This window comes from Bos taurus, chromosome 23 (assembly GCF_002263795.3).
Source record: "Bos taurus isolate L1 Dominette 01449 registration number 42190680 breed Hereford chromosome 23, ARS-UCD2.0, whole genome shotgun sequence".
In the NCBI taxonomy this organism is placed as follows: Eukaryota; Metazoa; Chordata; class Mammalia; order Artiodactyla; family Bovidae; genus Bos; species Bos taurus.
In genome coordinates, this window is record NC_037350.1 from 45,050,143 (window position 1) to 45,077,998 (window position 27,856).

Genomic DNA, 27,856 nt, shown 5'->3' on the forward strand with positions numbered 1-27,856 from the left:
TTATGAACAACCACCGTACATCCTGGATTTTCTATCACTTGTGTTCCTGTCATCTCTCCAGTTGTTCCCACAAAGATAGTCATACCTGACAGGTAGTATGTCTCCATTTTTAACTAGGAAAATTAAAATTATAAACTGGGTGCAGTTTGTAAAAGACAGGACGCAGTTTAACTGCTCCTTGAGGGCAATGACTACAGTGGATTCATCCCTGGATTTCTAATGCCTTATCTGACACATGGCAAATAAAAAGGACTCTGTAAGTTGAACGAATGAATAAACTGAAAAATGACTAAGCTGATGAAAATCAAGATAAATATGGTGTGTGTGTGTGTGTTTGCTGTAAAGCGGCAGTCACTGAACTGCTAACACCATACCGTCCAGTCCACCAACTGCTCTTATCCCTCGTGGTTCCAATCTTATTGATGTGATTCTCAATGCCTTCATCCTTGATGTAAAGATGGCTAGTTGCTGACATTAATATTTCATCGTGCATACTCAGTTGCTCAGTCATAATCCAACTCTCTGAGACCCCACAGACTGTAGCCCTCCAGGCTCCTCTGTCCATGGGATTTCCCAGGCAAGGATACTGGAGTGGGTTACCTTTTCCTCCTGAAGAGGATCTTTCTGATCCAGGGATCAAACCTGTGTCTCCTGCGTCTCCTGCATTGACGGGCGGATTCTTTACCCCTGAGCCACCTGGAAATCCCCAATAGTTCGTTAGTCTATCTTAAAACAATATGCTAAAGATCTGACTTGTTTTTCTAACTCCAGTGAAAGGGAGAGAGTATGTTTCAGACTTCGCAAGTTTGTGCATTATTTTTGCAAAGTGTCATTTTTTTGCTTTGAATAAGAGCACACAACAGAACTCCACTGTATAAGCCGTCAACTTTGTTAATAATACCGCATGCCTAGAGCTCTAAGATTGGATGACTATACATGCTCATAAAATCATTTGCGGAGACACCCCTTTGGTGCCTGACTTTAGGGAAGAGGACTAATACTTTCAAAATCCACCTTTTACATCAAGTTTCTTAGGGCCCTGCTCTTTTCAAGGATATGATCACATAATGAATAGAAATCTAAACAATGACTTGCCTTTAAAAAAAACTTGGAATTCACCATTTTTGTCCTTTCAAGGTGGCCTTTGAAGGCAGAAGGCCTTTAAGCTTAGATTAACTGGAAAATGCTTCTGAATACCCAGGTTCTAGGTGGGGAGTGCTGCCCGGGAACACCTTCGCTGACAGACACAGTTCTCCCTGCAAGGCTGTCAGAGCCAGGCGAGGGGAGACGCCCTCATTCTGCCAGAGGGCCTTATTTTACAAGCCTTCTCAGCTGACCCGGGGTCACTGGGTGAAGAGAGGCAGGGACACCCACTTGGAGGAGCACAAAGGTCACGCTTGTGTCCCTCTTAACCTAGAAGCCACATCCAGGTCCATCGCATGAACTGCCCAGAGCTGGGTCATGTTTCCAGGTCCCCTGCAGTCCTGCACAAAGAGACTCCTGGGACCCCCAGGAAAAACAGCAGCAGCACCAGGGTGCCAGCAGGAAACCATGATGGGTGCATTTTCTGGCTTCACATTGCAGCTCCTCTTACGACAGAGGAACACCTGCAATGCCAGAAGCCTATGAAGTCATAAATAACCTTTCTCCCAGACACTCAGCAGCCTTATTGTGCTTTGAGTCACAATCAACCCGGATCAATTGATGACTTTGTGCCCTTCCACTCAGATCGACGTCACCCCTTCGGAGGGTGTCGTGGCCTCACTCAGCTTCACGTGCTCTCTAGCGGGGGAGTGTGGGCACCGTCACACATGGGCTGTCACCACTTGCATGGCTTTGGATGTTTCAGAACCTGCGACCTTTGGTTCAGATGCCAGGGAAAGGGTGTAGATGGCAAGCTGGCTTTCACTGCTGATCAAATAGCAAAAAAAAAAAAAAAAAATTAAAAAATGGGGCTTTAGACCAATAAACGAGTGACCCAAAAGTTAAATGTAAAAAATGTATTCAAACCCACAAAACCACTTCCCTTCAAATTCTTGATAGCAAACGCGTTAAATCCTTAAGTAAGCAAAGTTCAGAGAAGAGCATTCACACCTTCTACAGCAAAACCCATCGGGGTGCTGGAGCTCCGCTCTCATCTTGTTCTCTTGTGACAAAATGCTGATGTGCAGGCCGTGGAGGGCTGGACGAAGCCCCTGAGCCTTGCTGGCGGGCACGTGCTGGCCTCCGAGCATTTCACAGCTGAATGGTCCCAGTCTTGTAAACATGCAGTTATGCCAGGAAATTGCTGTGTGTGCTACAAGATGCTGGGGTAAAGTTTGAGTTCATCTGCACTCACTGTGGACTTTGGTTTTCGATGATTCATGTAGAAAAAGGCCCATTCTTAGGTGCTACAGAAGTGCTACCAGTTACGCAGCTGCCACAGAGCCTCTTCCAGCTGGCCTTTGTCTCTTTCAGGATATGCCAGCTCTACCGAAACTTCTTATTTGTGGTTATTATCAGTTATTTATATCTCAGTGTGAATAAAGGCTGTAAGATTCCATTTTAAAAGCAACAGATGGGCACAGGACATATCTCTGTTGTTGTTGTTCAGTCGCTCAGTCACGTCCGACTCTTTGCAACCTCATGGACTGCAGCACGCCAGGCTTCCCCATCCTTCACTATCTCCCAGAGCTTGCTCAGACTCATGTCCATTGAGTTGGTGATGCCATCCAACCATCTCATCCTCTGTCATCCCCTTCTCCTCCTGCCTCCAGAGACTGACTAATCACTAGAACACTAGACGAGGGATTGAAAAGATAACCTTTATGCTCCTCAATGAAAGCGCACACCCACCAAGCATCTACATTGTGCCTAGCGCTCTGTACGCTGGGGGAAGGCAGAAATGAAAAGCCTCAGTTCTCATCCTGTTGAGAGCTGTGCCTGACACCAGCTCTTCTGTTGACTTGGAACTTAACCTTGCAAATCTCTTAGTGCTTCCCGGCAGACCTCAAGAGCTAGAGGACCCAAAAAATGGAGAAACTAGAACAGAAGGGAAGAGTAAAGAGCAGTGTCTAGAGGAGGGAGAGTGACAGAAAAAAGCACAGTTGAGAAAATTGGTCTGTTCAGGAGACTGAGCCAGATCAGGAGTCCAGAGACCCTAGGGCTGTTCCATGTCATCCCCTGGAATCGTGGACCTTCAGGAAGCATTAGTCCCTGCCCAGGTCCTGCTTTATTAGATAAATGAGGAACATGGAATCCACCAGAGGTTCTCTACCAGGGTCAGTCTGCCCCCTCAGTGGGTATTTGTCAATGTCTAGAGACATTTTTGGTTGTCAGAACTGGAGAGAGGGATGTTCTGACATCCAACGTGTAGAGGCCAGAGATGCCACTCAACATCCTGTAACACACAGGACAGCCCACCACAGAGGGTCATCCCACCTATTATGTCCACAGTGGTAGAGGGGAAAAAGTCTGGCCTGCCTCATTTGCAGGGTCTACTAAGATCTATGTGGTTTATGGCCCCTTGAAAGAGGATTGGTCTGGAGCCAGGAGTCCAGTGGCCATCCTTTGCATTTTCCCCGGCATCTAAGAGACAACATGACCCATTATACTTCGAAATTTTGCCTTGTTTCCTGGCATCCATGAACTCCTGTCCCACATACACAGAGGTTGACCACTGCTACTCAAAGGGAGGTTCAGCCTGCAGCAAAGTTGGAAGGTGCGTGCAAGTGGACCAGTCAGCAAATAAGCCATCCCCATTCAGCAAATATGCCATCCACATGGGGCCATTCCGGGTCTGCACAACGTGTAATTCATCTAAATCCACTCATAATCATTAATCCTCCAAGGCTCCTGCAAAGGCCCTTTTGAATCCACAGTTTATAGCAATTATATATTGTTCAGTTGGGGTCGCACAGAGTCGGACACGACTGAAGTGACTTAGCAGCAGCAGCAGTTGCTCGGTCGTGTCCGACTCTTTGTGACCCCATGGAACAATTATATACATCATGTTAAAATTAAATATCAAAGAACACCCTGAAACAGATGCCAGCTACTCTTCCTGGCAATTGTTTGGTGAGTGCAGCCAACAGGAGCAGAGGTGCTCCTGTGGTTTTAGAGGAGGTGGAGAGGTTCCAAGAGTTTGCCAAGAGTTATAGAACCATTCTGCCCTCAGCCACCAATACACCTGGCAGGGAAGGGACCGATGGGAGAGGGAAAACGTTAGCTCCCTGAAGGACGCCACAGGAAGACACTGCTAGAGCAGTGGGGCTGTGTTTTATCAGCTGCTTGGTGTAAGAAAGGAGGTTCCAAACTCCCAAGGCCAGCAGGCGTGTCAGTCCGCTGCGTCCCGCCACTCCTGAGGCTCGGGACAGCCCTGGGCACTCTGTTGAACAGGTCTGAGACCACCTTCAGCAATAACCACACACAGTGAGTTATGAAATTCCTCTCACTTGGCTGGTCATCAAGACCCCGATGCTCTGTGGTGTGATCAGAGGCGTAGTGATGCTCTTCCCAGATCCCTCTGAAAATATAGTGGAAAAAAAATCATCAGGGAAGATGGAGAATACAGGTGTCCCTCGGTTCTTGCTCAGATTACTGAAGTTACCTTCTTACTGGTCTCCTCACAGCTGTCTGGTTCCTCTCCAATCTTCTCACCAGCACAGTCAGGGTGATTCTTTCAAACTCAAAGCTAATTATGTTGCATTCCTACATATACGCGTAGAATGGCTCGTTTTTGCTCTGCAGATCAAGATGGAATTAGTTAACAGATCCCAAAAGGCCTTGCATGGATCCAGCTGTATCCTGCCTCTCAACCACATTTTCTGGGCTCCACATACACTGGCTTCCTTTCAGTTCTTTGAAGGCTTCCTGCTTACTTCTGCCACAGGACCTGTGCACATACCATTTCAGTTTCCTCAATGTCCTCCTCCTCCCGGTCCCTGCTTCAGTCTGTTCTCCCTTCAGAGCTCAGCTCAATCATTGCCTCCCTCATAAAATCCTGTCCCACCTCCCTCACTGTATCATGGCACCACTTGGCTCTTCTTCATAGCTCTTTACACAATTACGGTTCTGCATTGACGTGTGCATGGGTGTTCAGTAAACACCTACTGAACAAACAAGCAAATAAATCATTCCCTCCTGGTAGAATACTCTCCTTGACCACACATTCTTATTTCTGTCTCTTTAGTGGTTCCTCTTAGAATTTTCTGTCCAACTGTTAGCTGGCTATGCAGCATGCGAGATCTTAGTTCCTTAACCAGGAATCAAACCCATGCCCCATGCATTGGGAGCATGGAGTTTTAACCACTGGACCTCCAGGGAAGTCACACCCACTCTTTCCTGTGTGAACTCTTCTCTCATTTTCCCATGCTTACAAAACTTATCTGTCTCTCTGTGTGATTCTAGAGCTCTTTATTTGTACCTTTCAATGTAATTATTAAATTTAAATTAAGTTTAAATTAATTATTAAATTAAATATGTAAAACATATATTGAATTATCAAATATATAGTTTAATTAGCATCCACCCTAGGCATGTTAGTCTCCCCCTTTGAATTCTAAACTCTGGAGAAAAGGGACTCAGACTAGCATACTCTTCTGCAAAGCTGTATGTGCTTAATAAATATTTGTTGAACTGAAATGCCACTTGTTAAAGCTCCAGCGTCAGGGAAAAATCTCAATTAGTCACTCTTAGATAACACATACCAATGACATTCTACCCAGTTGAGCTCTAAGATAGGATCCAGAATGTAGAAGGGAAGAGGTGCTTTCTTCATAGAGGGAGAGAAATTAGGTATATTGTGAGCATCTTCTAATTCAAAATAAGCTATGATCATCTTTGGCATTTCTCCTCTTGTTCCAGATGGCTGTCAGGGCAGTAACACTATTTCTCTGCAGGTAAGGTTGTCAGCTTTAGGAAGTAAAAATAGGGGACTCCCAGCTAAATTTGAATTTCAGATCAACAGATATTTTCTTGTAGAAAAACGTCCCAAATATCTCATGAGATATACTAAAAAAAAAATTATTCTTATTTATCTGAACTTCAATTGGAGCTTATTCTGTATTTCATCTAACAACCTTAACCCCATGCTTTTGCCATCTAGTTGACGATGCTGTGATATTAATCAGTAGCTCCAAATAACACACACAGACACACGATTCCCAACAGGATGATCACATGGATGTAGTTCTTTCTCCGGTGTTCACTGGCTGGTCTGTGTGGCTGTCGCGTCACCACCTGAATCATCACCATCTTAGAGGGCAGGTGTGGGTCTAGTTTACTGTGTGTGCGAAGCCCTTTGGATGGTGCTGCCGTCACACATGCCCTAGAGGCCTAGCTGTCTTGCTGCCTACTGTGTTCAGAAGAAAGCAATGAACTTTGTTCATAGTCTTTATATCTTCTTACAGATTTAGAGATAATGGTTTCCCACACATACAATTATACATGAAAGAATGGAAGAGCAGAAATTCATTTTGAACACTTTAAATATGTGAAACCGAAAAGTTCAGGATTTAATTCACAATCAAATGGGGTTGTGCAGGAAAAAGAAAAGGCATAAATTCTCCTGCCACATTCCTGGAGACATACAGCTTTTCAAAGAGGAGGAAATAAAAGTGAAGAATGAGACAGAGGCTCTGATCACATTTTCCCTTCAGAAATACTGACTGCTACATGACACTTACTCCCAGTAACCTTGACTGAGAAGGCCAGATGCTCACAACTGAGGAGGCTTTGTTTAATTTCCTTATGTCTTTTCCTTCCCTTACAATCCTGCAAGGTGGAACTTTATTATTATTATTAACAAGAATTAAAACTCCGTTTGATTTGACAAGTGTTTTTGAGTTAAGTGCACGTGTGAACGCAGCAAAACCAACATAGGATGCTGCCTTGAGAACCTATTAGGACTGAGGTCTCTGCATTTTCTTTGGACCATAATCTGATCCTTGTCCTAGAGGTTCTTGTGAGATATGTCTTGGCCTCCTTAGGGCTTGGCTGTTTGCAAAAATCTTAGATTGTTAAGACAAACTTAGACATTCTTCTGTCCCTACAGTTGCCTCAGACAATAATGTTTTGTTCCTAGGCGACCATCAGGAAGCATCAAAAACATCTTGCTCAAGCTCAATTTTCCAAAAAAATGATTTCTGTGTTGAAATAGAGGGGGGTGGGAGGTACATTCGTATTGTTGCTCTCTGTTTAATTTTTATTTCTTCTTTTTGTTTTAACGGATATGTTGGACCCCAGGATACAAAACCAATTTACACACAAAACAAGCCATGCACTTGAGAGGCAGAACTTTTTCAGGGCAAATAGAACTACGCCAGGCCAGGAACGCGTTTCTCTCTGACTTCTCTCCATTTCTGACTTTGCACATTAAGATAGCAACGCTTTGCCTGTGCAGAGGGCTCTGTAGAATCAGATAGAGTAAGGGACATGGAACAAAGATGTCGACTTCCTAGCAGCTCCTTTCTGATCGCCGGGGTGTTTCTTTGACCATGGAAGTGGGTGCTTCCAGGAGGCCTGGGAAAGGTCAACCATAACTTCCAGGGTCTTTAGCGCCATCTGCACTGAATCGTGTTTTAGTGTGTATCTGTGTGTGTGTGTGTGTGTGTACGGAGGCGTGGGGGCTGCTTGTGTGCATGTGTTAATTTGTTCTGCTCCATTTAAAGGGAAGGAAGGGCCCCCTCGGGTTCATAGAGAGGCATGTCAGCACACGGTTTACAAAGTGAACAGAGATAAATGAATTACCGTGAGGTGGGGAACAGCAGAGCCGGTTTTGATATTTCCGTGGGAACCTGCTGCTCTCTCACTTGAGTGGCACCTCCTTAGACCCTCCAGAGCCCTTTTTCAACTTTTATATTCGTCTATATTCTCAGCGGCGCGAGGGCCAAGAAGTTCATAACACACTCAGGCTGGTAGAAAGTGAGAGCGCCATTGTTTCTGGAGAGGCTTCCAGTGCCGCAGCTAAGAGTCCAAAGACAGATCTGAGGATCTAGTGGGGGTGGAACTGCCACACCCAGGCCTGAGAATCAGGCTGTAACTCACACAGTTCAGCCCGTGACTCACAGGTCAGATAACACAGCCTCACACCAGGGCAGAGCAGAGCACGCGGGTTCGTGGGGAGGTAAAAGCGGGAAGCAAGGGGAGAATTCTGCCCTTCACCCTCCACTCCACACACACGCACACACGCACACACGCACTCACACAGACTCAGGCTGAGGTGTATAACAACACAGAGCCTGCAGCAAACACACCCTGGGATGCACGCACAGAAAAATTGGACAGACTCTGAGGCAACTGAGTATGAGAGTTACTTCTCTGTAGAAACACCGAGAAAGAACCACATTCTTCAGCAAAACCATACCAAGCCCCCGTTTTATTTTCCCCTTTTAGCTCCGTTCCTAACTCTCCAGCGTGTCTCTGAGACTTCCGTGGGTCACTGGAAACAATCCCATCAGTGGGGGACCTGGATCCGATGGGGGAAGCCTGAGTAGGTCACTTCCACAGCAGACGAGCAGGCTCAGCATTTTCCCACCAAAGTGTTAAGTGTTAGTCACTCAGTCTGCCCGACTCTTTGCGACCCCATGGACTGCAGTCCATCAGACTCCTCTGTCCATGGAGTCCTCCGGGCAAGAATACTGGAGTGGGTTGCCATTTCTTCTCCAGGGGATCTTTCCGACCCAGGGATCAAACCCAGGGTCTCCTGCATTGCAGGCAGATTCTTTACCGTCTGAGCCACCAGGATCCTAATATGCACCCTGCCCACATTAAAGGGGAGAGAGAACCATGAGAGCTGGTGCTTCCGGACACAACTTCTCCACTGCAAGGCTGGTGTTTTCCTCTACCCTGTGGGTGTGAGCTCCTTACTTGACTGCCCAGCCTCCAAGATCCTCCTGCTCTCCGTTTAATACCAACCCCCCTGAGATGTCCCCATCATAGGTGTCCCATGACTAGAAGACAAGAGACCCAGGAAGGTGATTTAAACAAAGCAACCACCACCACGTAACATCCTTATTGTTCCCCGAGACCTTTATCTTCCCTGAAATATAAGCCATATTAGTTATGCTTGAACTGACATTTCCATGTTGAGAGACTTAAGAGCCAGAGAAAGAAATAATAGGCCACCAGTTTTTATAGGGCTTTAATTTTTTTAATAGGATTACGTTTATTCTTTCCATCAAATGTTATATTTCTTTAAAACTCAAACAGTGCCTTATCCCATACTCCATTGTCTTCTTAAGCCCCGTTATAGGAGCAAAATTCTGTCTCCACAGGTGGAAAATCCAGGCACAATACCTACAGAAATTAAAATATGGTGCACTGACTGGCAGTTAAAGATTACAATTAAAGGTAGTAAGGAATTTGCAGGTGTGTGGTTTCATTCCCCAATCTAGTCAGAAGAACCATTTTAATACTGTTAGGGAGTTCCACCTGGGGCCTTGTTAAATTGATTTGCAAATGAGAACTTTGAAACTGGGGCAGAGGGTGAAGTTTAAAGAAGCCTCAATGCTTGGAGGAATGGGAGGATGTTGCTGTGCCTACTTTCGGAATCTCAGCGTGTTTCGCCAACACCTTTATCCCTTTATCCCAAGGGAACAATTGTAGTCAGGCTCAAAGACTGTCACTGGACTCAGCTAACGTGTCTTTCTGGGATCTGGGGAGGAAGGACTGGATGAAGCATGTGGGAGTGGGTGGGTGGCAGGACCGTCAGCTAAAGCTTCCTTGTAGATTTGGAATGGATTCTGGGTACCACATTATCTCTGTCCTCTTTGGTGGTTAAGGATGCCCAGGGATGCTTCCCCATCTGTGATGCAGAGGAAAAGCAGAGATTCTGGAAGCCACCCCAAGGAGGAACTAATAGAGGGTGAAAAGTGGGGATTCCGGCAAGGCTAGCGCACGACTGTCTCATCTTCATGGCGTGTCAAGTTCAATGCAGGCTTCGGCTACCATGCTTGTCATGGGGCTCTAACTCATCCAGAGCCAACATCTCACCAGTGTTATGATGTTGCACTGTCTTTGACCTCTAAGGACAATGGCCAGTTGGCAGAAGGAGCAGAAGGGACCCTTTCTCCTCCCTGTCGCAGCTCTTCCCTCCCTCCTACTCTCTCAATCATACGCAAGGGCGGGGGTCTGGCTCTGCTCTGGCCATACGCATCCATATGTGCACCTCTTCCAGCGGAGTCACGGGAAGAGGGAGGGCCCGTGGTCCAGACACCTCTGTGGGTTGGAGAAGACTGGGAAAGACCAGGTCCTGGCAGGAGCCCCTTCACAAGGGCCTCTACACTTGTGTCAGCATGTACCAGGAGGGCAGACCAGCAGCAGAGGCTGGGAGGAAGCCCACCCCAGCAGACAGAGCACAACCTCCACGCAGCAGGGGGGTCGTGTCGTATGTAGCCTCCTGGCCCGTTATGAGTACCTGCCATAAGCAGAGGGCTATCCTGACAGGCGGACAAAGCCTGATGTGTGTACATTCAGCAGTTGTCACACAGGTACTGTGCACAGTTACACTGTTTGCCTAGTAGGTACTAGTGGCTGACACTGTCATCCTCTGATGCCCATTCTCCTCTTCCCCAGAATAAAGACTACATTTCCCAGCTTCCCTTGCAGTTAACTGTGGCCATGTGACCGATTCTGGCTGATAGAATATCCGCAAAGGGTCCTTGGGCACCTTTCAGGGAAGAGGCACCTTTTTTTTCACCCCTCTCTTCTTGCTGGCGGGAAAGAGGCTGTGATGGCTTGAATCTGAGCTGCCTTGGACATCGTATTGAGGATAGCAAAGCACACAATAGGAGGAACTTAAATCTTTGCAGACTTTATGAAGCCCTCAAACAGCCCTGGATTGCTTTCCTCTAGACTTCTAATAAACAAGAAGAGAACTAACTTCTACCTTTCTTAAGCCCACCCCTCTAGGGTTTTTCTATCATTTTCAGTCAAACTTAACTTTCAATAGGACTCAATACATGTTTGTTGAGTGACTGACTGACTTATTGGGTGATTAATTTAAAAAACTGAATGAATGTCATTGTAGGTACTCAGCACTTTGTCCTCAGCCCTATCCATGAGATTTGAAACCTGCTGACTCTTAATGAAACCCTTGCTGTGTGACCCTGGGCAAGGCATTTACCTCTCTGAGGACCAGGTTCCTCATATCTGGTATGGGATTCCTAACCCCTATCTGATTGGTTGTTACAGAGATTAGATGATGCACTGAGGTGGCAATCCACTACAGTATCCTTGCCAAAAAACCCCATGGACAGAGGAGCCTTGTGGGCTACAAGCCCATGGGGTCGCAAAGAGCCAGACACGACTGAGCATCTGAGAATACACATACATATTAACTGTGTCAGGCGCGTGGTAAGACCTCTTTATGGTAAATACAAACAACAGTCTCCCTATCTCCGGGAGAACTTGCTTCTCCTCTCTCTCTAAAGACTTCACTTCCCAATACCCCCCAACTTTTGCTTTTCCTTTATAAATTGAATTACCATTTATTGGTTGTCGTCATTCTATATTCTCTCACAAGTACTCAGTTCATACAACTGACACCGTCTTTCTCGATGCGTACAAAAAACTGCATAGCTCGTCTCTTTTTGTGTTAGCCTTTGGAATTGCACCTAGAAAGAAAGGCATAAAGTCAGGGATCAATTGTTACTGCTACAAAGAAACTGGAACGGTGGTTATGGTCGTCAGGGACTTGGGGTGGGGAGGAGGAGGGGTGGAGAATGCCTGCTGATGGACGTGGAGCGTCTTTTCAGGGTGATGGAAATGTTCTGGAGTGGGATAGTGATGATGGTGGTATAATTCTGCGAATATACTAAAAGCCACCAAATAGTCCATTCTAAAATGGTGAGCTGTGAGTATGTGAATTGTGTCTCAGTAAGTTGCCTGGGTCAGATAAGGGATTGCCTGCTTCCAAGACCGGCCGTTGTGCAAATGAGGGTCACTCGCCACACACAAGGCACAGTTAGAGGGTCGCAAGTCATACACAGTGGCGCCAGGACGCCAGTGTTCCAGGAGGTGGCCCGGAGGTGAGCCTGCATGAATTCATGAAAAGGACTCATCCGTAGAGACTGGAGGACGTTTCAGGGAGAAGGTGGGGATGAGGGAGGAGTTGGATGAACTTGCAGAGATGCAAAAAGAGACATTCCAAAGAAGAACCTAGAAGGAGTAAGAGATCATAGTATTGTCTTTACTATGTGGTCGTTGCCTTTTTAATTTCATTTCTTATTACAGTGTTCTCAAAGGGAGGTGGGAAGACTGGTCTCCAGGGCAGAGGAGTTGGGAAAGCAAATCCAGGCAGAACAGGGCAGAGCAGACAAGTCCGCTCTGATGATACCCTGGCCTCGTCTTGATGCGAGGGATGCAGGGTGTAGTCATCCGGGGCCCTGGAGCCCGGTGGTCACACAGCACTCTTTCCCATACCTTTCTGAATACCTGTATCCTGGCTCCTCTGACCTGCCGTGAAGATGGTCTGTTGGAATAAAAACACGTCAACTGGCCTGGTCTTTGCAATTGCTCGTTGTTAAGAGCTGTCTAAACTCTGAAGAAGATGAGGTTTCTTTGTTTGAAAGAAGCACAGCGCTGCAAGGCGCAGGGGAAATTCCTAGGCCAACATCTTATTTTATGTGGGTGTGAAGTGAAAAACCTCTCGTTTTGTAAGCTGAGCAAAACCGAGGTGCAGCAGAAGCAAAATGAGTATGCACGGGCCTAAATACCACTTTGAAAGTTCAGGGCGGACTTTGTTGGCTAAACCACAGCACATCTGGGAGGTTTCAATGAATAGGCTTGGCACGAGGCCTTGGTTTTTCTGTAAAATGCCATAGGGTAGTCGCCAAACTACGGTGCCAGGTAAGTCGGTCGAGCCCAGGGCCTGGAAAGCCACACAGAGGTACAGATGTCCGCCTTCTTATATTCCACTTCACTGGGATATTTTGCAGGTTCCCCCTTTGGGATAATGGAAGTCTGCGTCTCTGGCATCTTTTTATCCTTTGGTATTAACATTGTTATTATTTTGCTAGCAGCATAGCGTAATATGACTGCTATTTAAATTTCTCTCCCCCATCCCAAAGTATTTGTCTGCCATGAAAAGAAGTGGTTTGGCATAAAGTGAAAGTTTTTAAGCATCCATTTTCCAGATGGACCTCTCTGTTAAATTTATATACGTATATACCAAAAAAAAAAAAAAAAGAGAGAGCTAAACCATGTGGAATGCTCCTAAGTGAGTATTATTGTTTACTAGACTTCTTACTCTGTCTTACGGCATTTTATAATAAAATATCAGCAAGCTCGTAAAGAGGGCTTTTTCTAAGGTCCATAATCTTTCTAACCATAACAAAAGGGCGGTAAATATATTGTACAAGAGTGCAATGGAAAAATGTGCTGAAGTATTTCCATAAATCAAATGTAGCACTTTGGCATTGACTCTAAAGCATTAAATTTAGTAAATTAGAACCAGATGATTTTAAAATAGAAACTTACATAACTTTACGGTGTGATTTTTTTTTCTACACAAGTTTATCTTCATGAAGTCCCCTTGGCAGCTACCGTAATAGGTATTTAAGAAGTGAGAGCAGCGTGTGAGTGTTTATACATCTTTGTAATTTCCATCGAGCCTGGCATTCTGTTGGGCAATTAGTTAAGTCCTGGTGGACGGATGAATAAGATCTCAGCCGTGATTAACAAGTACAAGTTAATTGGCAAAGGAATATAAACATTTATATGGATCTCCAGGTACACAAGACACTGCTACCCCGCACTTAACAATAAAATTCCGCCTTGCTTTTCCTTCCACTGTTGAATCTGTGTATCTAAATCAATGAATCTGAAAGAAAAGGGTAGATCTGCTTCTCATTTGGGTCACCAAATTCCCAGTGGAATTTTCCTAATACATAAGTCTCCTTTTTATTTCTGCCTTCTTAGGAACCAAGGGAAAATGCTCCTTTCTGTCATTTCTGTCTCTCTTCTCTCATTCAGACACAATATCAAAAGGTAGCTGGTAGCTCAAGGGCAAGTTGGGGATTAATGCAACACGCAGACTGAGAAGATTGTAAATGCAGTGCCACGTGGGGGCCAAATGCATAAGGTATCGTCTGTGCCCTTCAGGAGAATACTCTCTGGCAGAGGGTTAGTCAGGACACTGTAGTTGCAAGTGAAAAAAGCTCAGCCCCAACTAGGTTAAGCAGAAAAGTGTATTTATTGCTTGAGCATTCAGGTTAAGATCGGAGTTCAGGCGTGGCTGCACGCAGAGACGCAGGCAACAGGATCAGAGTTCCCATCATGCCTCCACTTCAAATATCTTTGCTTCTTGGGTATATAGCCATGGTTCTCCCAAGAAACAGAACCAGTAGACCAACAGGATGTGTGTGTGTGTGTGTGTGTGTGTGTGTGTGTGCGCGCGCGCGCATGCGCGCGCACGTGCGTGCACAGAGAGAGACTGATTAAGGAATTTCTCACATGACTGTAAAGGTTGACTAGTCCAAACTCTGCAGGGCAGGCTGGCAGGCTGTAGACCCCAGAGAAGAGCTGACAGTGCAGCTCAGTCCAAAGGCCGTCTGGAAGAACATTCCTGCTTCCCAGGGGACACTGGTCTTTTTTCTCTTAAGGCCTTCAACTGATTAGGTAGGTCCAACCACATGATAGAGCCTTAACTGCTTTACTCAAAGTCTACTGATTTAAATGTCATTCCCATCTAAAACGTATCTTCACAACACATCTAGGTTAGAATTTGACCAAATAACTGGATACTGTGGCCTAGCCAGGTTAACACGGAAAACGAATCGTCACACTCAGGGAGCTGAAACCCGGTGCTCTGTGACAGTCTAGAGGGGTGGGATGGAGTGGAAGGTGGGAGGAGGGTTCAAGAGGGAGGGGACAAATGTACACCTATGGCTGCTTCATGTTGATCAGTGGCAAAAACCAACACAATATTGTAAAGCAACTATCCTCCAATTTACAAAAAAATTAAAAAACAAAATGAACCGTCACAATATGTGAATAAGAGGAATTGATAAGAAGCCTCTGGAATACTTGGGTGCAGGAGGAAATGAGAGTTTGGAATTCAGAACACGGGCCAGGGCATGTGATTGTCATCAACGCAGAAATGAGAGTAGAAGTCATTGGAGAAGATAAGACAGATAAAGGAGAAAATACAGAAGAAAAAGACCTAAAGGATGCACCCTTGGGGAAAGTCTGCTTGAAAAAGAAGATGCAAATGCAGGTTCCCTTGGTATCCCCAACAGGATGGACACCAGAATCTCCCGTGGATACCAGAATCCAAGGATGCTCTATCCACGGGCTCCACATTCACAGATTCAACCCGTGCTGGATAGAAAAATCTACACCATCTGCGATTGGTTGAATCCATGGATCAGAACCCTGTATACCAAGGACCAGGTTGCCAACTGTACCCGTCAGTGAGAGAAGAGTAGGAAGAGCCCACTGCCGTGGAGGCTGAAGGAGGGGACCATTCAAGACAGCTGGTGGAGGAGAAGGTCAGGAGCAGAGGGATGCAGATGCCCAAGGAAAGCCCCCAACTTGGGCAAAGGAGGGTGAGTACCTCATGCCACGCCATCTGCAGACCCAGTCCACACAGCACCCAGGCCCACAGCAAGAGTGAAGCTGAGAGTGAGCCCTTCACAGTCTGACAGCCATTAGGAGTCATTTGTAATAATAAGAGAATTGGACCATAAAGAAGGCTGAGCGCTGAAGAATTGATGCTTTCCAACTGTGGTGCTGGAGAAGACTCTTGAGAGCCCCTTGGACATCAAGGAGATCCAACCGGTCAATCCTTAAGGAAATCAACCTAAAAATTCATTGAACTGGCTGATACTGAAGCTCCAATACTCTGGCCACCTGATGCAAACACATGACTCATTGGAAAAGACCCTGATGTTGGGAAAGACTGAAGGCAAAAGGAGAAGAGGGTGGCAGAGGATGAGATGGTTGGATGGCATCTGCGACTCAATGGACAGGAACTGAGAGATAGTGATGGACAGGGAAGCCTGGTGTGCTACGGCCCAAGGGGTTGCAAAGAGCCAGACACGACTTACAGACTGAACAACGTGATAGTAACAACAAGCAAGACTTGTATTTCCTGAGTCTTTTTCCTTCCGTCTTTCCAGTAATGTATTTTTAAGTGTGGCCTGATGGCTTGAGAATGGAAAAGGCCGCGATTTTACAGTAGGGAGCATGTGCGTGGGGTACACCGGCCTGGATGCAGATGGGTGGAGAGGGTGTCAGAGGCAGAGGCCAGGGGGAGGGGCCCGGGACTGGGCGGTTCAGTGTCTGGTGGCAGCAAGCGACAGAGAGAGCAGAGCGCGTGCGTGGAGTCGGGGGCAGGAGAGACGGCCTAGGAGAGTCTAAGAAGCTGGGGAATGTGTCGGTGGTCCAGGTTTGTTCACCCACGATTATAAGTATAAAAATTCAGCATTCTTTCATGACTTGTTTGGCAGCAAAACCTGCCTGGATTGGCTCAACGTGATACATATTGCTCGTTTACCCACCTTGATACGAACATTCACACACCTGCCGAAATATGAATGAATCTGCGTGCAGTGTGCTGGCCAGGTCCCACTGGGAGTTTTGTTGCATGCCGAATAGACGTGAAATCAGTCCTGAAAAACTGAAATACTCAGAATTCCACAGCTCGCCTGGCCTCCAGGTTTTTGAACAAGGAACCATGGATCTGTGAGGCGTGAACATCCTTGTAGAGAAGGGGATTTGAAAGACCAGGGGTGGGAATGGGAGCACAGGGACGTGGGGACCTGAGTCCTGGCTGAGTCCTCCCCTCTTTGACGGGGAGGATGGAAAGCACAGAGCTGTCAGGTACTGTGACATCACTCAGTCGTGTCCGACTCTTTTCGACCCCATGGACTGTAGCCCACCAGGCTCCTCCACCCATGGGATTTTCCAGGCAAGGGTGCTGGAGTGGGTTGCCATTGCCTTCTCCAGGGGATCTTCCCAACCCAGGGATCAAACCCAGCTATCCTGTATTACGGGCAGACGCTTTACCATCTGAGCCACTAGGGAAGCCTTCAAGTCAGGTAAAGTGGGAGGATTTCATTTCCTGGTGACCTGACTGCATGGGGTTTGGCTTTTGAAGACAGAGAGCAACCTTGAGATGGGAAAATCTAAAGGTAGGGAGCACATGGCCTCCAGCTTCTATGGACAGGAGGGCCACGGCCTGACTGCTTCTCCCAACCCTCCACCCTTCCGAAGACCAGGAGCTTCCCAGGCTGGTTAGAGCCTGAATTGTGAGAATCATAGGCCATCAAAGTTGGAAAACCCTCGCAATCTCCCCTCCCTTGTCTATACCTTCTGATCTAAATCTCAGGGTGCCAGGACTTAAGCTAAGGGAACGGCTACTTAACATCTGTAAACCTCAGGGCTGTGAGTGAACCTTTAGGTCCTGCACATGCCAGTTCACTGGGCTCCTCCTGGCTTTCCTGACGGAGAAGAGAGCTGCTTGCTGTTTCTTTCCAGCCTCAGTGGCCAGGAAAGAGTGTGCCGGCCACACTCGCCCAGCCCGTCGAGGGTGGACGCCGGTGTCTCCACCACCGCCCAGTCTCCAGCCCACGCTGGAGAGGCATTCTTCCAGCAGACAAAATAAAAGATCGCTGATAGCTGGAGCGCTTTGTTTGCTCTCTAAAATGAATCAAACTCTTCAAAAGCTTGGATTCAACAGCGCATTCCTCCATCCCCCCCCAACCCTCCTCCTCCCCACCCCCTACCGACCCCAGGCCCTGCATTGCTCAGATTCCTTGGGCCCCGCTCCTCAGCGCCAGCTGGCGGCCGACAGGGTCTGCTCAGATGGGTCAGATGCCTGGGGACGGGGCCTGCTGGACATTCTCTGGCCTCTGCTGAAATGATCTATCCGGGGCCTCCAGTTAAGTGACTGTTCTGTGCTTGAAACACTGTGCCAACCCCCTCATTTCCCTGTTCCCTCCATTCTTCTCCGCCCACCTCCACCCTGAACCTCGCTGGATGCCAGATGGGAAGGGTGACTTTTAGTCACCCGTGCATGCATCCAGAGAATGGTAAAGCTCAGGAGTCGACCGGAAACAGAGCATCCAGCCCCATCCGAGAATGTAGGGCAGGCCGTCCACAAGCCTCTGCCCATTGCACCTGGACGGGAGCAATGCGGGGAGAGTAAGAAGGGCCAGCCAGAGCTCTAGCACAACACGCCGTGTTCTCATGTCCGGGCACAGAGACAGTGATGCTACGGATGCAAGGAGGGGTCAGGAAGTCTTTTCAAATTTAAGAATATACAAAGGAAGAACAGAAGTTACCAAGAAGGAACCATGGGGCCTCTGTCCCTTCTTAGGCTTTCCCGGTGGCTCAGTGGTAAATAATCTGTCAATGTAGGAGACTCAGGTTCAATCCTGGGGTCAAGAAGATCCCCTGGAGAAGGAATGGCAACCCACTCCAGTATTCTTGCCTGGAGAATCCCACGGACAGAGGAGCCTGGTGGGCTACAGTCCGTGAGTCTGCAAAGGGTGGGACACGACTGAGTGACTAAACAAGAACAGGTGAATACACACCATGGAGCAGTATCACAGTGCTGGATCCTGCCTTCAGAAAGAGCAGCGGCCATCCTCCGTCCAGTCACAGCACGTCTGTTTATTTGGTCTTGGCAGATCACCTTGACCTACGTAAAAGCCCACAGTCCAAACTTCTACCAGCAGAAGAGATTTCCATGACAGTTTCATATAACAAATCGTTTATTTGGACAAACTAAAGCGTGCACGAACAGAACACCTCAAGGCTGGGGAAAACAGGAGGGAGCCCTTGGCAGGAGTCTGCACAATTTTACTGTGAAAAACTCCTTCTGTCCCACTGAACTTCATTCCTCTGCCCAGCTGGATACATACAAATAGTAGAAATCTAAGCCTTTGCACATTTACGACGATAAATAAACCTAAATCTTTATTATGTGTTTCTAACTTTGCTTATCATTTCACTCCTGAGTTAACTCCCCCAAACCCTTTCGTATAAAGAACACACTAAATGTTAAGATGGAGCCTCACAAATTCTTGTCATATTTCACTAGAGTTAAGTGGATTTACTTAACATATAATTTATTCTGTTACTTTTTTTTTTTAGTTCTTTGCCAGGGGAAAGATAGTAATTAACTATTCCCAAGTTATAATAGCAGTATTCTGTATGTATAGAAATTTTGCAGTTGCACACGTTTTTCAAAAATCAAGTCAAGGTATTAACCATCACCCATTTACAAGGGTCTTTGTAGCATGTTAGTGATAGCATACTGTGTAGTGTAGCATACTGTGTAGTGTAGCGTAGTGTGCTACATGTATTCTTGGAAGATTTATCAAGGACTCAGAGGGGCCTAGGGCTTCCAAGATGGCTCGGTGGTAAAGAATCCTCCTGCCAATGCAGGAGACACAAGTTCGACCCCTGGGTCAGAATAATCCAGATCCTTGACCACTGAGCCACCTGGGAAGCCCTAACCAGACAAAAAAGGGAGGGAGGGGCAGTGACTGCTTAGAGTGGGAAGTGTTCTTGCCCCTGCCTGCTGAACAGTAGCTTATTTTTTTCCAGACTGACATCAGTGAAGGCTTGGTGCGCGGACAAGACATAGGGCCTTGAGAAGACATAGAATGTGATGCAGTGACCTACACAGCTGCAGAAAGTCATCCTTTTCTACAAGCTGCTTAAAAATCTCACTGTGGAGAAGGCATTCTCAAGGGTGAAACAGGACCCGGCAGTAACTGAGCACTAAATGATATGCCCCACGCACAAGGCTGTGTGTAGAATCCTCTGAGGATCTCTGTTCACGTGTAGGTACCAAGGTCTCCCATCAGGCCTGTGGAATCCAACTTAGAGGGGAGAAGCCAAAGCATCCACAGCTGTTTTTTTTCCCCTCAAGGATGAAGTTTCCACATTTCTTTTCCTTTCACATGAATAGAAAGCTGAGTCAAGTGTCCTGCAAAGGGCTGGGCTCGGTGCTGGGCTCGGTGCTGCTGCACAGACTTGACTTTGCGCTTCAAAGGTGCACTGGTCATTTTGAAAACAAAGGATGCTGTGATTTGTTTTTAACTACTAACGATTCCTTGGGTTTCCCATTTGGGTCTTAAGCTGCCAGTTTCTCCAAGTTTCTTTCCAGACGACACCCTGCATTATGCATGATGGCACTTAACCATTGCGGCATTTCATGCTTTATTGCAATTACTAAACGTCAAGAGGGTATGCTAGGACGCCTTGCAAATTTCTTTTGTTGACGTAAATACGGAAATATCGCAACTGGCTTTTAAGGGAGGTCAGATTTGAGAAGCACTGACCCAGACCCTAGGTGATGAGAGACACTGGGAATTGGGGGGATCAACAAAGGAGAGCCTTTGTAGGAAAGGTTCCATGAGGAAGATGGGGTGGAAACTGGAAAGAAGACAGGATTTAGGTAAGCAGAGGATGAAAGGAAGGCAGTCTGGGCAAGAGGGACCACGTACACACACACACACACACGCACACTCACACACACAGACTTAAAGTACGAGTTAGTAAGATGTGTGTGTTTTCCTGCACACTAGTAGCCTTATTCACAACTGGAGAACTGTACTTGTTCCTCAGTTAGGCTGAGTCCCACTAGGATGGAGATGCTAATTTACTGAACTCACAAATGGGACTCAGATAAGCAAAGCGCACAGAGGGTTCCTGGTAGCATGTAGCACCCAAACCCAGGAGCCAGAAAGCCCGGGTTCACATGCCAGACCTGCCCCTACCTGCCTGGACCTTTGTGTAAGTTGAACAAGCTCTCCAAGTCTCCGTTCTGTTACATGTAAACCTAGAATATTGTGACCCACCTCATTAGGGCTTCTTAGGTGAATATTAAGTGAAATAATGTTTGTGACTTGCCCAGGACCGGGCCTAGAACCTGGGACAGTTTCCAGGTACCGACCCCTGAATGAGCTGGGGTCAGTGGGCTGAGGCAGAAAATTCCCAATGACCCAATGAGAAGTTTCTGGAGACTTATGGAATTTAAAAGTTGCTGCATCCAATTATTTTTTTGAAATAACTCTGGCATAATGTAGACTCTCAAAAAAAAAAAAAAAACCTGGTATCAAACTAGAAATGATAAAACATGGCTCTAGAGTGAGTATTTCTAGATTGTGTCTCAGGAGATGTGGAAGAATCTCTACATTAATCTGAACTCTGGGATGAGTGTATCTTGCACTGTTCTAGAGCATGGGTCATCAAACTTTTTCTCTGGAGGGCCAGATAATATATTTTTCCCTTTTTAGCTTTGCCCTTTTCACCACCTCTGCTCACACTTACTCAAGTCTGCTATTGCAGCTGAAAGTCAATGTGTAAGCAAACAGGTGTGTCTGTTCCAATAAAACTTTATTTATAGGCACGGCAATTTGAATTTCATGTAATTGTTTCATGTCTTATGAAATATCATCCTTATTTAGATTTTATTCTAATCATTTAAAAGTATAAAAGCTATTCTTAGCTCATAGGTCATATAAAAAGCTGTAGTTATCCAACTGCCCTGCATCCAAGAGCCAGGACAGGGAGCAGGCCTTGAGCTGGTCTGAAGCTCTGCATGTAATAAGTGGAAAGAGCAGTCCTTTCCCTCCCTTTCCTCCTAAACAACAGGCAGAACCTGAAGTCGGCAACATTCTCCTAAGAAGCCTTGGTCTTCTTATTCATTCAGAAGGCATTTCAGCTCCTGTAAGGTATGAGCCTGCAGGGAACTCAGGTCACCTGGGAGCGGGGGACCCAGACATCACCCAGTCATCAGGACACAGCGTGGAGGAGCCTTCTGCTAGGGCCATGGTCCAGGCACAATAGGGCCATAGTAAAAGCAGGGAGGAATTCGATCTGAAAAGGCGAGGTGGGCAGGGTGGGGGTGTAGACGACGCGGGACAAAAGAGTTAGTGTTGGGACTGGGTTGGAGAGCAGAAGAGGCAAGGGAGGACATTCTGGGCGGAGGGAACTGTCTGTGTAAAGTCAGGACAGTACAAGCGGCTCAGATTCAGTGAATCTGCCCCCCTCCCCTACTCTGTCCCAACGTGTGGAGGATGTCAATGGGGGATGAGGCCAGAAAGGGAGGCTGGGCTCAGATCATAGTCCATGCCGATGCGTGTGGATTCTATTTTTAAGGCACTGGAGTATTTTTAAAGGCTTTTAAATATAGTAGTAACGTGATCGACTCTGTATTCTAGAAATTAAGCAAGTGGCTATGTGGAATATAGACCGAAGCGGAGAGAGATTTCAGGCAAGGAAACTGAAAGTTGTGGCTGGAATAAATCAGACAGGAGATACAGAAGACTGACCTAAAGCACTGACTGTGGTTAGGATCCCCCTCGAGCAGGGCGCCCCCAGAGCGGCAGCTTCATCTTCCTTTCCCCAGGCTAGACGGGGTGACTCACTAGCTTGCTTCCTGCCCTCACGGGCTCTGACTTTGCCTTTCACTCTTAGAGAGAAGCCACATGAGCTCCTCCCAAGTATAGACGGAAGAACCTCTTCCCTCCAGCATCCTCTCTGACTTCTGGTTGCATCCACGCCAGTGCCCAGTGGCAGCTGGAAAATGGTTTGGACGGCCTCTGTGTCATTTTCTTCATTCCGGCCTGCACGAGCTTCTGGTGGTTGGGGGGTTGGTGGGGGGTGGGCAGAGCCCTTGGCAGAGGTGGCAGGCAGGTGGCAAGACCGACAGGCTGAGAGACAGGTTAGTGTCCAAGGCCCGGGGGCCTGGACCACTTTGGGAAGCCATCCAAGGGAGCATGAGGGTGGCTGCATAAACCAATCGCCAGTGTTTATACAGCACAGTTTAAACAGTTATTTCTGCATCCAAAAGCTCTCTTAGTAGATGGGGAGGGGGCTGTTTCTGCTTTAGTTGAGAGAATTTGTGTTTCTCCAAAGGGTTGTGAAGGAAACAGCAGATGATGCTAACAAAGTAACAGTTTCAGCACTATGTAAGTTGCATGAAGAAAAGGCTCAATATTTCAGTAGTCTGCTGTCCATGAGTATTTACACAAACCAAGGGTGAAAACAGAGAGGACTAGATCCTTTGCTTCCTGGCTCAGGACACTCCGGTGACTTCCTGTCACACTCAGGAAAAAATCCAAACCCTGCCACCACCCTCTCTCCATCCCTCCTGTGGGTCCTCCTCTCTGAGCATACTGACCTGCTTGCTCTTGAACGCGCCGAGCTCACTAGTACCTCAGACCCTTTCTGTAGGTCACAGCGTCTGTCCGGAACGTTCTTTCCCCAGATATCAGAGCAGATCCTGTATAGTATTCAGGTTCCTGCTTCCATGTCAACTCCCTAGAGGGGCTTGCATGACCATTATCTCTAACATGAGATACCCCTCACCCACCCTGGTCTATGAGGGTGGAACCTGCTAGAAACCACCTTCTAGTGGTTTTTCCCTGCTCAATATTTTTCTTCATGGCATCCACCACTTCAAAATTGTATAATATATTCTTTGAACTATTGTCCTCCAGTCCTACCAGACTGTGAGCTCTATGAGAGTAAGATCTTTATCTAGACTGCTGTATCCTCCCTTCCCAGAACAGCCCCTGGCATGCGGCAGGTGCTGAATTGATGTTTGTTAAATTAGAAAGCTGCCCAGGGATGGGGTGCCACAGAGATGGGGACATTCCTCCAGCTTCTTCTGAGTGCCCACCACACTTAACAATATCGATAATAGTCTAACAGTGATAATAGTTATAATTAATCATTTTAAATGTATGTATATCATATAACATGAATACTGATATTATAATGATATATGATGTTACAATGTTATATGATAGAGTCATAAAATAATACAAAATAAATTTAATATTAAAAGAATAATAATGGAAATAATACTAAAAAGCAACCATTTCCTAAGGTTTTGTTGTTATTGTTCAGTCGCTAAGTCATGTCTGACTCTTTGCAACCCTGTGGACTGCAGCATGCCAGGCTTCCCTCTTTTTCACTGTCTCCTGGAGTTTGCTCAAATTCATGCCATTGAGTCAGTGATGCCATCCAACCATCTCATCCTCTGTCGCCCCCTTTTCCTCATGCCTTCAATCTTTCCCAGCATCAGAGTCTTTTTCAATGAGTCAGTTCTTCGCATCAGGTGGCCAAAGGATTGTAGTTTCAGCTTCAGCATCAGTCCTTCCAATGAATATTCAGGACTGATCTCCTTTAGGATGGACTGGTTGGATCTCCTTGCAGTCCAAGGGACTCTCAAGAGTCTTCTCCAACACCACAGTTTGAAAGTATCAGTTCTTCGGCACTCAGCCTTCTTTATGGTCCAATTCTGACATCCATACTTGACTACTGGAAAAACCATAGCTTTGACTAGACAGAACTTGGTAGGCAAAGTGATGTCTCTGTTTTTTAATACGCTCTCTAGGTTTGTCACCGGAGAAGGCAATGACACCCCACTCCAGTACTCTTGCCTGGAAAATCCCATGGACGGAGGAGCCTGGTAGGCTGCAGTCCATGGGGTGGCGAAAAGTTGGACATGACTGAGCGACTTCCCTTTCACTTTTCACTTTCATTCATTGGAGAAGGAAATGGCAGCCCACTCCAGTGTTCTTGCCTGGAGAATCCCAGGGGCGGGAGCCTGGTGGGCTGCAGTCCATGGGGTCGCACAGAGTTGGACACGACTGAGGTGACTTAGAAGCAGCAGCAGGTTTGTCACAGTGTTTCTTCCAAGGAGCAAGCATCTTTTAATTTCAGAGTAAAACTAATGTTTTTACTATGTGCCAAATACTATACACTTTTATCCACATGATATCATTTAATCCTCATTATAGCCATAGCAGGTTGGTATTATTCTCTATTTTACATTTCAGAACACCAAAATTAGCAAGTTAGAGATTTGTTGAGATTCTAACATGTTTACCGGACTGTAACACCTTTGTGCTTTTTTATGTGTATGTAACTAACAAGACAGTGACGCAGACCACCTTGAAATGAACTTCAGGTAGGTTTTCAGGTATATTCTGTATAGGACAGAAGTAGGAAAGCAGGAGAGCCACTTGGGGTGAGTTAAGCTTTTTACCCAGAGAATGAAAAAGCCCTAGCTATGCTTTGGGAAACGGTTTGAAAGCATTAAAATGAGGTGAGAGCGTGTTCACTCTTCAATGATGCTCACCAAACAAAAAAGGTGACTCAGCTTCACTGCTGAGGAAGCCAGAGGAATGTTATCTAGATCTCCTGGAGGCCAAAGACTCATCATCTTACAGATGAGAAGGCCTGTGACATATCCAGGCAGACACCAGAAGAAACATTTCCGGCAAGCTAGCGACTGTTCCATGTCTGTAGGACTGTTAGGAAGGTCCCTGCTGTGTGTTGATAGTACGGTGTTGTTTAGTCTCTCAATCGTGTCCGACTCTTTATGACCTCATGGGCTGTATAGCCCACCAGGCTCCTCTGTCCGTGGCAGCGTCATATGTCGCATGCTTAATGTGTGTTCAGAAGGACCTTGCAAAATCACTCAGGCTCACTTTCCCTCTAAAGCTAAATGAGGGAAAGAGGCCTAGTGAAGGTCCAAAACGGTGAGTCAACCTTGTCATGACCACCTGGGCCGGGTCAGGGGTGGGTGGGTCCTGTCCAGGGAATAGGTGCCTTATTTAAACTGTGGTCTGAGCTGTGAGCCCTATGTCCGGAAACCCCTTTTGTAGGACAGCTCCTCTCCTGTACTTTTTTGCTTAGCTCATAAAAGTAGAATTTTAATCCACTGGGAATTGGGGAGGAAAAAAATCAAACTGATTCTGATCCAACCTGGTCAGGAAAAAAAAAAACAAAACTAAAGGGTTGAGTTTTTCCATCAGAGTCATGTAGTCTGGTTGGAGTCCATCCCTTTCAGGGACAGCCATTGTCTGTATTCACCAAGTCTCAATCCTGAGGTCCCATGAAAAGGAATTTTCCCCTCACCGATCCACCGCCTCAGAAGAGTTGCTGAAGGTGGCCATTTCTGTCCTCTCCTGGGTGATCTTTCTCTCTATAGAAAGCATGAAGCTGAACCAAATGTTCCGTGCGTAAGCATGAAGCTGAACCAAATGTTCCGTGCGTCAGTGAGAGAAGACTGGTCTTTTTAACCAGCCTTCTCAAACAGCAGGCATTTTTTTTGTCGTTGTTCCCCAGATAATAAGTGTTGGTGGGTTAATGGGTCATCTTCAGGAGAGAGGTCAGAAGGAAAAACTGCAGTGTTCAAAGCTGGAAATAGAAATGCCAGCCATCAAAGAACGCAGTACTTGGTGAACAGTGATGATGTATGGGGCGGGCACACTGGCCAGCCCCATCCGAGAGGTCACAGCTAAGCTTTATCCTCTGCAAAGCCAGAGGAGGTCTCTGAATGCGGCTGACCCCTCAGCTCCCGGAGGCCCCGGTGAGAAGCCAACCAGGGAATCCCTGGTGCCCAGCTTCAGAATTCCCTTTCACTGAGGGAGAATTGTATTCTGTCGCCTTGCAGACTGACACTGCAAGTACTTTGAACACTGAAAAGAACAAACACACAAAAAGCAAACAGCCACAAAAGGAAGGGGAGGGAGGAGAGAAAGGGAGAGAGAGAGATATCAGCAGGGGTAGTTAGTAAAAAGGGGCCCCCGGAGACAGAAAACCTTTTGTTCCCTGAGTTCGTTTCATGTAGAGCTTGTGAGGTGAATGGCTTTGGAATGAAATGGATTTATGAAGGAGTTGCTAGGTCACAGGACGCACGGCTGTCAGACTGCTTTGTGAATTCCATTTCTTTAAAATTTGGATTAAACTAAAAAAAATTCAAAATAGTTCATCTCCTCTTCCCAGGGTTTTGGTAGAGGTTCGGGGTAGATGAAGTATAAGGTTTGGTAAGGTTCCGGAGTTTCTTTTCCACCCTCTCCGACAATGTAAAAATAAATGGTCGCATTGCAAGTTCTTTGTCAGTTTCCAGGATTTCGGGGTGAGCGGGGCGTCCGCGTTACCTTGGCCCGCGAGCCAATGGCGAGGCGGTATGCAAACGAGCTCCGTGCTCTGCCGGCCCGGACGAAAACAGTGAGCTCAGAGGCTGGGCGGGCTGAACGGCGCCGGAGGTCGGCGCGGCGTGGACAAGCGGCCCGAAGCTCGGCGGTCCTCGCTTGCGTTTAAGCCCAGCGCTCGATGGAGGGGCGGGCTCGCCGGTGCTTAATGCAGTCTCACTAGTGCAGGAAAACGGCTCAGTTTACCGCTGCCAAGATGAAGTATAAGGTAAGAGAGTGACTTCTGCAGAAGGTTTCTCTGTATTTGTGTGTGTCCACCACTGTGACAACTCCTCTGCTGTGCCCCCAGAGGGGTTCTGAGATGGGTCACCGGGTTGCCAGACAAGCAGGCAGGCAGAGATCCAGCCTCTGAGACCTACGCCGGGAGCTCGCAGCGCGCCCAATCCACCCCCGCTGCAAGTTCCCGGCGTCAGTCTAGGTCTTGGCGCCGGGGTATGGCAGTCACTGCAGACCGGAGAGCGTCTAACTCCAAGGGGAGCTCGCCTGGGCTCAGGACTCCCGGCTCCCGGGGCCTAGCCTCCACTGCCCCCACCCCCCGGAGCCGTAGTAAGAGAAGAATCAAAAGTGCTCAGTCTCTCAGGCTGGCTATTTTCAAGCAGTTTTCATCCTTTGCATTAAAGCGTTCGCTTTGGGAAGCAGTTTGCCATATATAATTTTAGTGGGAGAAGTTAAAGTCTCCAGGTACTATTATGCAGCTGATGATGGAGGATTTTGATACCCATAAAGGATGTTGGATTCAGAACCAACTGAGTATATGCTATTTCTTGGAAACACTTTCATGGCGTTTGAATGGACAGAGGGTCTGAAGGCTCCAGCCAGTTTATTGTCTCCGAAACTCAAAATTTTGAGTGCTGGGACGCTCAGCAGCCTGTTTTCCCATGCATTTGTGTGTTTATTGCTGGCAA

At 46.9% G+C, this 27,856-nt stretch overlaps 1 protein-coding gene across 8 annotated transcripts in view; it reads left to right on the plus strand.

Annotated features, from left to right (window-relative positions):
• The window catches only part of NEDD9 (neural precursor cell expressed, developmentally down-regulated 9), a 189,959-nt gene that overhangs the window by 108,198 nt on the left and 53,905 nt on the right, over positions 1 to 27,856 (plus strand). For 6 of the 8 annotated variants that reach the window (XM_059880238.1, XM_059880236.1, XM_010818579.4 and 3 more), the window contains exon 1: positions 26,992 to 27,159. The exons of the other annotated variants lie outside the window; for them this stretch is intronic. Coding sequence is in view for 2 of the 6 variants with exons in the window: in XM_005223846.5 (XP_005223903.2) it covers positions 27,148 to 27,159 (12 nt within the window). In the remaining 4 variants the exon portion in view is untranslated. Of the gene's footprint in view, positions 1 to 26,991; positions 27,160 to 27,856 lie in introns of those variants that run through there. 8 annotated transcript variants of the gene reach the window in all.